The sequence below is a fragment of the Cryptotermes secundus genome, unplaced genomic scaffold, assembly GCF_002891405.2.
Source record: "Cryptotermes secundus unplaced genomic scaffold, Csec_1.0 scaffold547, whole genome shotgun sequence".
In the NCBI taxonomy this organism is placed as follows: domain Eukaryota; kingdom Metazoa; phylum Arthropoda; class Insecta; order Blattodea; family Kalotermitidae; genus Cryptotermes; species Cryptotermes secundus.
Window position 1 is genome coordinate 3,053 of NW_019734361.1, and position 13,665 is coordinate 16,717.

At 40.4% G+C, this 13,665-nt stretch overlaps 1 protein-coding gene across 3 annotated transcripts in view; it reads right to left on the reverse strand.

Moving 5' to 3' along the window:
- The window catches only part of LOC111868874 (pre-mRNA-processing-splicing factor 8-like), a 14,331-nt gene extending 3,045 nt beyond the window's left edge, over positions 1–11,286 (reverse strand). For 2 of the 3 annotated variants that reach the window (XM_023859924.2, XM_023859923.2), the window contains exons 1-5: positions 11,142–11,286; positions 7,270–7,334; positions 3,638–3,877; positions 2,528–2,674; positions 17–164 (exon numbers count right to left, since the gene is read on the reverse strand). In XM_023859924.2, the coding sequence (XP_023715692.1) occupies positions 17–164; positions 2,528–2,556 (177 nt within the window). In that variant the 5' untranslated portion in view covers positions 2,557–2,674; positions 3,638–3,877; positions 7,270–7,334; positions 11,142–11,286. The remainder of the gene's footprint in view (positions 1–16; positions 165–2,527; positions 2,675–3,637; positions 3,878–7,269; positions 7,335–11,141) is intronic. The other variant, XR_004513490.1, reaches the window with a different exon arrangement.
- Between the last annotated feature and the right edge of the window lie 2,379 nt (positions 11,287–13,665).

The window sequence follows — 13,665 nt, forward strand, 5'->3', positions numbered from 1 at the left end:
TTACTGTCAGATGTACCTTGGGAAGAATGCGGCATTCAAATCCGCTCATGTTGAACAATAAATTTGGATTGTCCTTAGAGTAGACGCTGACAAAGCTGTTTTCCCACTGAATAGTTGTGGATTGTGGAAGTCTGTTCTTGATGTACAAGAACACAGCACGGCCACTGATGAAGAAAAAATGGCACATGAACATGATTAATGTTGCAGTGAAATAAGTACTTCTTGAGAAGTGTTTTTCTAAATATTACTAACTTCATTCAACTAACACCTTCCTGAAACTACCAATTCCCAAAGTCATCCACAAATAGTCGTTATTACAAGATTCACATTCATGCCAAGTCTAAATGTTTCGGATGATATTAACAACAAACACGGGCTCATTCTGGACACTGTGCACTGTTTTCAGTTCCTGATTTCTGCAGATTTGACATAATGCATTTCGTACTGCACCTCTAAATTGAATTCTTTTAGTCAAGACAATAACGAAATTACTCATATTAAAGAAAACATGGATCTGTAAGGTAAAATTGTCCCTGTGCTTATCAAATTATGCACTATGCCATGAAGACTTATGGGAGACTGGCTGTATAGTTCCACGTTATCTTGACCTCGGCACTAGTTGAAGTTGAGTGGACACCTTCATGCTCCACCAGCTTTACCCCTGGGAAAGAGCCCTTGGTATGGTAAAAGCTAAGCTGTCCCTGTAACAGGCCGTGGAGGCCCATAGGGTTAAGACATGTTGAGGCTCCCACATTTTCTAAATAATCGGCCCACAGATGGTGTAGTTGTCAGCCTGACATATTGGTGGCCTTTTACCCCCCACGAAGATTCCTGGTACTCATTTCTGTTAGATGCTGAGTAAACACTAGGGCCACATTGCAGCTGGAAGGATTACATCAATTGAAAAATTCAATAACCTCACTGAGAACCGAACCCAAGACCTTCCAGCTTGTAGCACAGCGTCTCATTCAACTATGCTACAGCATAACCCCAGTATGTATGTAGCTAAATGAATAGCACTGAAATTAACCAAACCACACATTCTCCATTGAAAACTTTAGGCTGTGAAAAGTATAGAGTAACAAAATTTTGAAATATACAACCACTCTTGGTAGCTCAACTACAGTGTAAGTCAGGATACCCATATATGACAAGAAACCAGTAAACCATATTATGTGGTCTGTCCAAAAAGAAACCGAACCTGTTAAATAGGGCGCCAACAAGCCAACACAGGTGACTTGTGTGACAGTGGCACTGTGTGGCAGTGACCTTAAGCTTCAACCTGACACCTGCCCGATTAGGCCACATTTCGTCATCGAGTACATGTGGTAGAGTGAACCTGTCTCTCGTGCCTTTTGCGATTTTTGCAAGTTGAAACATGAAGGACTTTGAAGACCAACAATGTTTGTGTAAAATTCTGCTTCAAAGTGGTAAAAACTTTAACAGAGACTTTTCAGATGTTGAAGCAAGTTTATGGAGAGGATTGTTTAAGCTATACACAATGTTACGAATGGTACCAACATTTCAAATTGGGCAGAACGTCCACCGAAGACGATCCGAAACCTGGACGGCCTTCCGCATCAATGGACAATGATCATGTTGAAAGAGTGTGTGCTGTGATTCGTGAAAATCAACGCCTAACTGTCCTCGAAGTTTCTGAAGAAGTAGGCATCAGTAAAAGTCTGTGCCACACAATTTCGACTGAGAAACTGGAAATTCATGTAGCTGCAAAATTTGTGCCACGTTTTTCGACAGATGAGCCAAAAGCGAACCATGTCACAGTCAGTCAGGAGTTCTTTAATCATTCAAATGCTGATCAAAACTTTCTAAAAAATGTCATAACCGGTGACAAAACGTGGGTGCATGGGTACAATATCGAAGCAAAAGCTCAAACCTCGCAGTGGCTGGGAAAACTGTAGCTGTGACCAAAAAGACATGTGAGAGTTGATCAAATGTGAAGGTGCTGTTGATCGTATTTTTTATGGGAAGTGCGTCGTTCATCATGAGTTTGTTCCACGTGGCCAGACAGTTAATAGACAATTTTACTTGGAGGTCATGAAGTGTTTGATGGAGGCAGAGTGAAAGAAGAGACCTGAGGGGTGGAAAAATGACACCTGGATGCTGCACCACGACAACACACCTGCTCACATGTTGCTTATCATCCATGATTTATTTGGTGAAGCACAAGACGACTGTCATCCTCCAACCGCCCTACCCTCCAGACTTGGCACTCTGCAGACTTTTTTGTTGTTCCCAAAGTTGAAATCCACTCTGAAATGTTGCCGATTTCAGATAGAAGAGCTGGAAAAAATTCACTATGGGACCTTCACGCTATCCCGCAAAATGCGTTCCAGAACTGGGAAAAACGTTGGAAGTGGTGTATAGACAGTGGAGGGGAGTACTCGGAAGGAGACAAGTCTTATTAAGTTTTAAGCTTATCAATAAACGTTTTAAAAAGAAAGTTCGGTTTCTTTTCGGACAGACCATGTACGCTTCCACAAGCTCTGGATAATTCTTTTCTACTCACAGATTCACATCATGCTTCATGAGCCTCATTCTGGCATCTCGTGGCCAACACTTCTTGTTATTGTAGCCAACAATGTTTCCATTGTTTGGGTTCGGATGCTCTGTCAGGTACCTCTGAATGAAATAACTTGCCTCCTCAGCAGTCAACCTGTGCATTCAAATGTCTTTAAATAAACTGTTTAATTCAATACAGTAATAAAATAAGTCAGGAAATGTACATATGGCCTAACGTTCATGCCATGTTAGCCACATTTTGTTTAATTTCCTGAAAACCACATGACTTGCAGGAAAAGCTTACAGGGCGTAAAATGTCCATTTTATTCTTCTCGGTGTCTGTTTGAAACATTTCTTCCACAAATAAATATTTAGCATGTGAGATATAAAATTTCATGATGATCAACACAATGGTAAATTTTCTGTGCATCCTTAATTTTTATCTGAAACAAATGTTTTGAAGAGGAGACTCTATTTCTGTCCTCCAGTAAAACACGCCTTCCCTGTCACACCAAATCAAGAGAGCTAGTTCCAATTTCCAGAGATAAGGACTAACTCCACTGAGAGGGACCAACTTGAGGATGGAACAGTCCAGATTATGAAACATCATTTCACATAAGAATTACAACAATGAGGAATGTACAGAAATATTACATGCAGGAACAACTGACATCTTCATGTTAAGGGCCCATTATTGTTTTCAAATTTTAGCCAAAATTAAAACAGGCTGACAAAACTTTGGAAAAACTTCTTAAAATCAAATTTCATCTGTTTCAGTAGTTCTTTGGATGTCATATGTGGACATACATGGTGAAGCTATCAGGCATGTTCTTCCAACTTATCACTGGAAATGCAAGAAGAAAGACATGATGACTGAACCTTTGTTTCCTTCCTGTAACTTCAGCATGCACCCCTCTGAATCTGTAACACTATCCTGTCCATGCTGAACAATACCTCTAGAATTACAGGACGTTTCCCTTTGGCATCTAATCAATTAGATAAAAACATGAATTCTTTTCAACAAGCAAAACTAAAAACATTGCAACACAAAAAACTGAGTTCATTTAAAGCAGTTACCAAATGTCTGTATGAAGAATACATTTAGATCCACTGTTACCTGAAAAATTATGTGAACTCTGTCTACATAACGACAGCAGAGTCTGATGTGATGTGCAACTTCTGACTCAACATCCTGGAATGAAAGGAAGTCATTGGGCAAATGTGGAGGACCAGCCATTGCAGAGGCTCGGGGCAACCCAAGTACTAAGAGATCCAGCACAAGCCCATAGCTCTGCACAATGAAAGATGCAAACTGCAGACCATGGATGATACCCCTTTTGTTGATATTGTCCATATCCTGCAAGAAAATAACTTACATTTAAAGACATAAGAAGGAGAAATTACCAAAACATTTATGATATCCTAACACACTGACTTCCTCATGTGGAGGTGGGTTAGAATACCTCCATAGAAGCCCTGCCAGTTGCAGAAGGAGACATAAAGGGACTTAGGTGCCTGGGGGCATAACTGGCCCTTCCTGTCACTGGGGGACATAAATACGGGGACCTGGTCCTCCAGATTGGCGGTTGCATGCAAGACTGATGACCCTACTACGTAAAAAAGAAAAAAAAATACTGTTGCAAAATCCAAAGAATCTGGCAAAATCTTCTACACAAAGTTATGGCTCAAAAAGGGCTGCTTTGCCAATGATTATGATAAACACACTGACTGCCTTTATAATACCCTTACACATTTTGTCCTAGTCCATGACAGTTTATATATTTGTCTCAGGATATGCTGAGACCCACATAAATTTAATACTCTGTGAACCATCTCAGATGGTGATGAACACTGTGGTACTCACCAACCTTACTGGGTACTGTCATAAACCTCAGAAACAGTAGATGCACGGTGGCAGCGTGGAAATGCACCCGAGCATTAAACAGTGGACTTTAACATCCTCTGTAGCAGAAAGGTAAAAGTGTACCAGTGAAAAAGATGGCTGCCATGGCAGCAAGAAAAATGTTCTGCAGACACTGCCGTCTTACATGGCAGCCAATGTGTTACATGATCCCATACCATCCTCATGTTCCCAATTTCAAAATTGAACTCTACGACGACTGAATAAAGTAAATAATAATGATAAATAAAGAAATGCAGTATATTTGAAATTAGGAAGGTCCAGGGAAACCAGGTGGGACTGAAACTAAACGGGACACATCAGCTGTTGGTCTACGCCGATGATGTGAATCTACTGGGTCATAATGTAGATACCATAAAGAAAAACACACTAACTTTAATTGACGCAAGTAAAGAGGTTGGTCTAGAAGTAAACACAGAGAAAACTAAGTATATGTTGCTGTCTTGTCACCAAAATGCAGGACAAAATCATGACATAAAGATAGGAAACAGATAGGAAACTCTGCCAAACTAATTTCTTTTGAGCCCCATAAATTCAACGTGAGAAACAGTGCATCAGGAACTAAGCTGATCATCCCTAATGCATACTAGTATCAATTATACCTCAACAGGGACAGCTCTTTTCTTATTCTGCTATTACTGACATCAATCTTCGACCTCAGTTTTGACCAGATTTCTCAGAAGTTATGACACAGAAATTATGCAATTCTGATTGGTTTTGTCACCAAGAAGTCACAAAATTTTAAACATTGTTTTCTTTATAGAAGTATCTCATGCCTTTGAAACTCCTGAAGTCAGGATAAGCAAATGCATGAGGAATGATGTTTCCACATGGAATACAAATATGAAGATTATATATAAGATATTACATTTATCATGCAAATATATTTTCCAACATCAACTTTATCAAGATTTTGTCAGAATAAAATGAAATTCCTAGCCACTATGATGGAAACTATCATTGGCATTGCAATTCTTAAGTCAATTGTATTTATACTGTGGTATAATAGTGTGACATGTCTAACCGTTCCTGGGCAATGGGATGTGGAAGGAGTTACCATAAAGACAGGCCCTTGATAAACGTTTGTTTGCCAAGTTACACAACAGTAAGGAAAGCGGTGTTTCTCCATGCCGTGCCGAGCTGAGCCAGTTGCTACGCAGCAATAAATAACTCTTGGCAGCATTGTCCAGCAACGCCTTTGTAAACACGGCGTCACACAACAAGGGAGCCCGTGCAACGACTGTTGCTAGGCAATCGGTAAACATGACGTTACACAACAGTGGTACCTATCATGTAACTGTTTTCTGTGTTGTCTGTGCCAAGCCTAAATAAGGAGCAGCAAACACTATTCAGTAGTGAGTATTGAGCCCGTTACTAGTGAGTACTGAGCCAGTTACTAGTACTTCGGATGGAATATTCAGACAGACGGGGTGAAGTCCAGCAGCCTACGAGTTGTTATTGATTTGTATCGAGTGCATGGAAGTGACTACGGCAAGAGAAGTAATTGTGATATGGCCGATGGCAGTAACTGGGAGATTGTGAATTGAGTAACTGTAAGAGCGAGTGGAATAAATTTGCTATACCAAAGACAGTGTGAAGTTACTTGTTGCGTGACCTACCCAACACGTGACAATTTGGTGTTTAGACTACCTCCAATTAGCGGTCACTGTACCAACAAATAGGCTGAAGACATTCATCTTCAATTCATTAAAGCAGCAGGGGGGGGGGTGTAATCAAATGTCCTGCCTTTAAAATCATGCTACCCAAAGCTGTCACTTGGTTTGTCTGTGCTGTCACACTGGCTCATAAGTTTCTTAAAGATTGGTTCAGGCATTCAAAATTTTGGGGGTGGTGGCTGGGGATACATATAGACACACAGCAGGGTGATCTCAAAGTAAAGAAAGCAGGCTAAAATTATCTGTAACACAGGGGTAGATTATACTCCACATAATTCAAATATGTAAAGGTAAGGTAAAGTTGTCCTTGTACTTAACTAATTAAGCACTATGCCTTGAAGACGTATGGAAGGGTGGATGTATAGATCCACATTTTCTTGACCTTGGCACAAGTTGGAAGTGACTGATCAGCTTCATGCCCCTGCCACTTTAACCCCCCACCCAGGAAAGAGGCCCCAGTACCCACTGCATAGGATGTTGAGTGAACCCTTAAGCCAGTCTGGATAACATCGAGAAGTGAAAATTCTTGACCCTACCAGGATTCAAACTCTGACCCCTTGGTCATCCAGTCCATAGCCAGTTGCTATACTGACTGCGCTATCCTGGCTCCCAATTCAAATATATGTCACAGGAAACTCCGGAACTTGTCTATAGACATCCACTTCCAACTGCGTGGTTTATGTAGCGATACAAGTATTATGTGGCTACATCAATTTTTTTTTTTTAAATTTGTCTAGTGGAGGATGGAGTCCTACTGGGTCCACTCGGCACGGCGGCCATTCATTGGCCTATTGTAGCATGCCCCGGGTGGTTATGATGATGGAGAATTTGGTGGAATGAAGATTGGCTGGGGAAACCGAAGTACTCAGAGAAAACTCACCCCAGCGCCACTTTGTCCATCACAAATCCCATTTCACCAGACCCAGGATCGAACCCGGGCACCACAGTGGGAAGCCAGCGACTAACCGCTTGAGCTATGGTGTGGCCCATGTGGCTACAAGGGGAAGTGCTAAGTGCTATCAATGTCACAGCTTTCACCATGACACTGCAACCAGTCCACATACTTCCCATATTTTAAGTTAATGTAATTGAGCAACACTTCTTCAGTGGAATCAGGCATAACAAGATTTGGTTATTATACGGATTCTTCACCTTCTGACACAGCTTTCTTCTTGCCAGTCCTTGGATGTTTCCACTGGGCTCCTATGGTTGCATGACTGAAAAAGAAAAATGTGATGTAGCCAATATACATTTTGCATTTTCAGACAGCTTGATAATTTAGTGGACATACAGTTTTCAGGTTTTAATGGTGGGGAGTGTTCAGACTGTGGTCTTTTGGGCTGTCACACCATGTAGTCTTGTATATGGATACTAATCTTTGTGAGTGATATAAAGGCAAAGGTAAAGTTGTCCCTGCACCTAATTAATTAAGCACTGTGCCATGAAGACATGTGGCGGAATGACAGTATAGTGCCACCATTCTTGACCTCAGCAGTAGATACAGGTCAGTGGGCAGCTTCACACCCTGGACACTTCATCCAAAGGGAAACAGCCCCTGGCACCCAAAGCACAGAAAGATGGGTAGGCCCCACAGCTAGTCTGGATGTTATGGAGAAGAGAAAAATGTCTTGTCTCTGTAGGCAGTCAAACCTTAGCTGTCCAGCCTGTAGTCTGTCATTATACTGACTGACCTATATATTCAAGCTCCCTGTTTAAGAATGACATACTGCTTCAATCTTCAGGTTCAAAGTGAGTGTGGTGAGGATGCAGCCACAGTATAGAGCCAGGTTACAAACAAGGTTGTCACTAGATCTTGGGAGGGGCAGAGGATATGGAACCTGGAGTTCACAATTCCATAACCCTCCTGTGACATAAACATTCTGTTGTCTGCTCTCACAGTTCCTGTTTACCATTCTCACTATCTCCAGTTGGACTGCCATCACTTCTTCCCTTCCTGTAGATCTAGTGACCCACCTGCCTATATAATATTACATCCTTATTATACTCCCTTTCACCCTGAAGATGGGACTATCACATTCCTCCAAAATATTGCTATCCATCTACAACATTACACGGTATCACTACACCAACAATTACATTTTAAATTTAGTCAACACTATTAAGACAGAAGATTGATCTCTTCAGATTATGTTATGTAATGGGTGCACTTATTGAACCAACAAATAAATTATGATATACTTGCTATTACTATGCCTAACAAAAATATTGTTAAGTCGCCTAATCAGTTCTCAATTCATCTGGAACTGAGGTTTACAAAATTAATTTCAATTTGAAGTGAAATGATTATGTCTTACTCCCTCAGACAGCACAAAGTTTCTAGCAAGCTCATTTAGATCAGTTCATTAATGTTACACATACATCCATTCGCGCAAAATCTATCTGCTTTTACAATCAATTTTACATCTTGCACCGCCATTTCATTATGAACTTGGAACAACTCCACATTCAAACACTGGTAATGCCTATTCCTTTTCACAAGCAGCCAATGGGACGGCCTTTAAGGAACCACTTGTTGCACCTACGTCACACAATACACACTGCCATCCACTGTTGCTCTCTCCTCCCAGCCTTGCAGCAACTCATCTTCACTGTCAGAATGGTCAGAATCAGGCATTACAGCCACCGTTTTTAACAAATGTACAATAAAATATTATGTTCAACTCAGAGAATCAGACAATATATACCACAACCACATTCAATGCCACACCTGCACCCCAATTTTGGTACTGTAAACACTCAAATTACAAGTAGAATCTAAAGGGTTCTGATGATGGTGTATAACACTCAGAATGACCGAGTTTCTGGACTTTGTCCATTGTCCAGTGTTCTAGTAACTAGAAAACACGTTTCAGAAACTGGATCTGTGTCCGTCATCAGGTGAGGGAGGGAAGACACCTACTCGGTTAGGTCCCTTTGAAAGAGCTAACCTCAATCCAGTGATTGAGGTTAGCTCAACTGAGGTGTCTTTCCTCCTTTGTCTGAGGAGGGAAACAGACCCAGTTCCTGAAATGGTGTTGCTTGTAGTTTCTAGAATATCGGACGATGGATAAATCCAAAAAACTCAGTAATTCTGACTCAAATTACAAATTACCCTTGGACATGTGCATATATAAACAAAGACAGCTGCTTCTTAAAATGAACAACACGAAGTTACAAAACATTCCCTGAAGTGAATGTGTTCTATTAAGCGAGACCATTGACATAGCATTTCATTCAGGAAAGAAAAAAGCTGAAATGCATATACTGCCTAGCATGGGAACTTATCAATTGGGCCAACATCTTCCAAATTTCACAAACAACAATTTGTTTAAATTCTGAACACATACAATACTAGCACAGGCAAGCATACAAGCAGACTGAATGTACTCACATGATGTCTGGAAATAACATTCAAAGAATGAAAATTGCAATCACAGATGAATGCAACTTCGTCTTTTGATTACTTAGCAAACGGCACCACTGAAACTGCAATGTGTTCGTTGAAATATGAACTTAGGAGTAGTAATTGAATTTTAAGGGCCGCGCCATAGCTCAAGCAGTTAGTCGCTGGCTTCCCACCATGGTGGATCGGGTTCGATCCCGGGTCTGGTCAAGTGGGATTTGTGGTGGACAAAGTGACACTGGGGCAGGTTTTTTCCAAGTACTTCGGTTTCCCCTGCCAATCTTCATTCTACCAATTGCTCCACAATCACCCTTACCTATNCTACAAGTCTGTTTAGCATGGCAGATCTGAAATTCTCACATGGGTGACACCATGCAATGTGGTCGCTTCTCGGTGAAGTTTGATAATTATGATGATGATAATGATCATTTATTTAACATCCATGTATGTTACACAGGCACAACTGGACAAGTCACTTGAAAACAGCCAAAAACCACATATCAACAACTGTTAAAAAACGTATAAAACAATACACCCGACAATGTACAATACAATCCCTTTCTGATCAATGTCCCCTTGCTGCAGCTTACCAAACATGGGTAACAACTCTCAGCAATTCCATATACAGCAACAAAATATACTTACCAAGAACACAAGTAATTCATGTAAAACAAAGCATCATATATTTAGTGAACATAACAGTCTGAAGACAATCTAATCACAGGAAGACGAAAATTGACATGCTTTGATGATGTCAGACAAGACCTTATGTTATTGAATGTTAGACTCAAGATCCACTGCGATGGACAGAGATGCTTGGAGGCTGTTGGTGGAGGACGCTAAGGCCCACAAAGGGATGCAGGGACAGTTGGTAAGGTAAGGTAACTCTCTGAAGTTCCTGAACTTCCTGCACATGATTATCCACACTTAACTTATTGATCTCATTTTTTATATAGTCACTATATTCACTATTTCCAGGCATTTGTAATATAACCTTGTTTTAACGACCACTCACCTTGACTTCCTGGCCACCCAGCATCTGTTTATTTACACTTGGATAGCTATTCCTATCCTCAGTATCTTTCCATTTTATGTCTATCAGAAACACCTTATTTGTGCGGAACATGTATTATATTGCTGAGGTAACTTTATATGCTGTTTGCTCCTTCCCTTTAGCGTTTAAGTGAAACCTATGCCTTATAGAAGTCCAAAGTTATAGCCGACAAAGTTTTTAATGCACCTTTCTGTCTTCCTAGTTTTCTGCTACACATTTTAACTTCATAATTTACAAAAGAGTTAGGCGCAAGCTCATGTCTATGGGGTACATTTTGCACAATAACATTAGAATGTTCATGTGACTTACAAAGTCATTCGGAAACACTAATATAGGTCTCATTTCTCCCAACACCATTTGTAAATCCTCATGCTAAACAAACGTGTTAGTTAATGTGTTTAAATCCGAGCAAGTCGTTTTCACAAACTTTCCTAGAGTGAATCCAGCTTTTATAATAACCTGTATTTCAAATCCATAGTTTAATCTAAGCTTCAGTTCTCTGGTAAATCCTCCCATTAGTGTCCTCTTTTGTTTTTCCTTACCTATATTCTCGTTTGTTTAACTTACATTATTTTCCTCAACTTCGTCGTCTTGTTTGCCTCACCAAACTTATGAATTCGATTCTAAAACGATTTCCACACCAGTTCTCTTCACATATTCAAGGATCTTGATCCAAACACCTACAAATAAAACCACGTACACGACGCACCGACGCCATCTTTGTAATTGAATGAAGGGGTCGGGTGGTGTTAGAGCACGCCAAGTACCTCCCCGAGTAACTGAAAAACGAAATTATACCACAAAAAAAATAAATTTTATCCTGAATACCCTAGGATGACCAATACAAACGTTGACCCCTAAAAAAATTTTCACTTAACCTTGCTGCGGTCGCAAATTATTAAATACAAAATTTAGTGATTATTTTCATTCGTAATTTTTATGGATTTTCTTTTCGCAGCTGAAGTCGTGTCTTAAAAGCTATTAATTACACCGTTCAATGATTATTTGTATTCATTTTTTGGCAGCTAAGGTCCTGACTTAAAGTTGTGGTTATGACATGGACTAAAATGTAATATGGCTAGTACTATAAATTACTAATTACACGATTTATTTGCTGGGTTTATTCATGATTTCTATAGACATCCTTTTTGGTAGTTGAAGTTTTGACTTAAAGTTATATCTGAAAGCGGCCAAAATGGGACACAGCAATAAGTACAGAAAGGTACGTGTTGCCCCGTTGCTAGGAAAAGACTGATAAACAAGCAGGTATATAACAAACGTTGCTAAGTAACAGCGCTCAAAGAAGTACATTTCCATGGAAATAGTCGCACTGCAACAGAGGAACGGCGTTTTTCTGTGTTGTCCGTTCCGATGTTATATAATGTGACTTGGACTTGGAACCCGCATAGTCTGAAGACTCAACCCAGCAAACAGCGCGTGAAGACCCAGCAGAGCACGAACACTTTGGATGTGCCATAGTAACTTGAAGTCTGTGCAGAACAGTGAAATTCTCGTAACTTCAGCATCCGAAAAAATTCCATTCGGGACTGCCGCCTCAGTAGACGAAATGGAATCCACGCAGTTCTGGCGGTTTCAACGATGGAGCTTACAACCAGCAGAACTGATATAATGGATGTTTCTTGGCCTGCTGATTATCACCCTCATCGAAATCCTCATTTTCCACATGGTGGATTATCTCAACATTACATTTATCGACGGTGGTGGCGTAAGGAAGGCGGAACAAAACAGGAGCTGTCAGATATCAGGACGTTGTTACATATGTGTAATAGGCTCATCTCAGACATGAAAACTATGTTGGTCTCAGTGGAAGACGAGAAAGAGCATCACTTCGCTCAACTGAATAAGGAGTGGTATTTAACGGAAAAGATGACGGAGCTGCGAAACAAAAGCTATGCCCGAATTCAAGAGGAGATTGATTTAATGAAGACGCTGATAAAGCTTCAGAGCCAAGAGCTTGATCAATTTCAGTCTTCTGTGGATTCAGCAAAAGATACGATGAAGACGTAAGACAAATGCTATACTAAATTACTGGATGATATACTTCCAATGCAGATGGCGACGCAGAGAAATATCTTCGATATCTATCATATAGACCGTATACTTTCGAGCACCCAAGCAGTTGCGCATCAGAATGAGGGAACCCAGGAAAACCTGTAATGTAGTGTCCACGTCTACAGCCGAGAGAAGAAAATTCCAAGTCCGGGTGCGTCTGGTGACACCCCCAAATGTAAAGGCAGTGACACTAGGATGAAGAGAAATGTATCCGTTTTGATTGTGGTTTCTTTGTAACACTGGACGGAAAATACTAGCAGAGTACAGTAAGGGCCCTTGTCCATGACTAGAATTCCTGCCGGAACTGTAATTCCTCCGGCCGGCCGACAAAACCGGGTGGTCTTGTCCACGGAGATGGCAGGCGCGCGGAAAATGTTTCACTCGAGTCGAGGTGAGTCTGTGCACGGGTGCAGTAGAATGGATAATACGGATGTATGCACCCTCATTCCACTATATTATTTTCACAAAAGGAAACAGCGACAACGCAGCAGGTATTGGGTGCATCCTGTGTTGCAAGACCGATTCAAATTTGGTGCATTTAGTACGCTGTTACGACAGGACGACGCAAACATGTTAATCTTCTTAGAATGTGAAAAGAAACATTTGACAAGTTACTGACAATTTTATGCATCCATTTGAAACATGACACCAATATGCGGAAGTGCATTTCTCCTCCTGAAATGCTAGCAGTGACACTGAGGTTAGGACACATTCAAATTGTTTAGTTGCTTGAAAATATTTATTTGTTATACAAAAATGAACACCTTAATTTAAAAACCTCTCGGTAAAAGAAGTGAAACGGAAAATGAATTACTTTTATCTACCTTAACAAGGACACAAATGCCCTTTTTTCATTCAATAGACCAAAAAACAAATGAAAATGTCCAATATTGATATAAATTATTAATTTCCAGTAACACCAACAAAAAATACCTTAAATTAATTGTATCCTCCTTATTAACGTAGCCACTAAAAGTGATAGTTGTCTTTCATCCTTTTTATACACTCACATTATCAA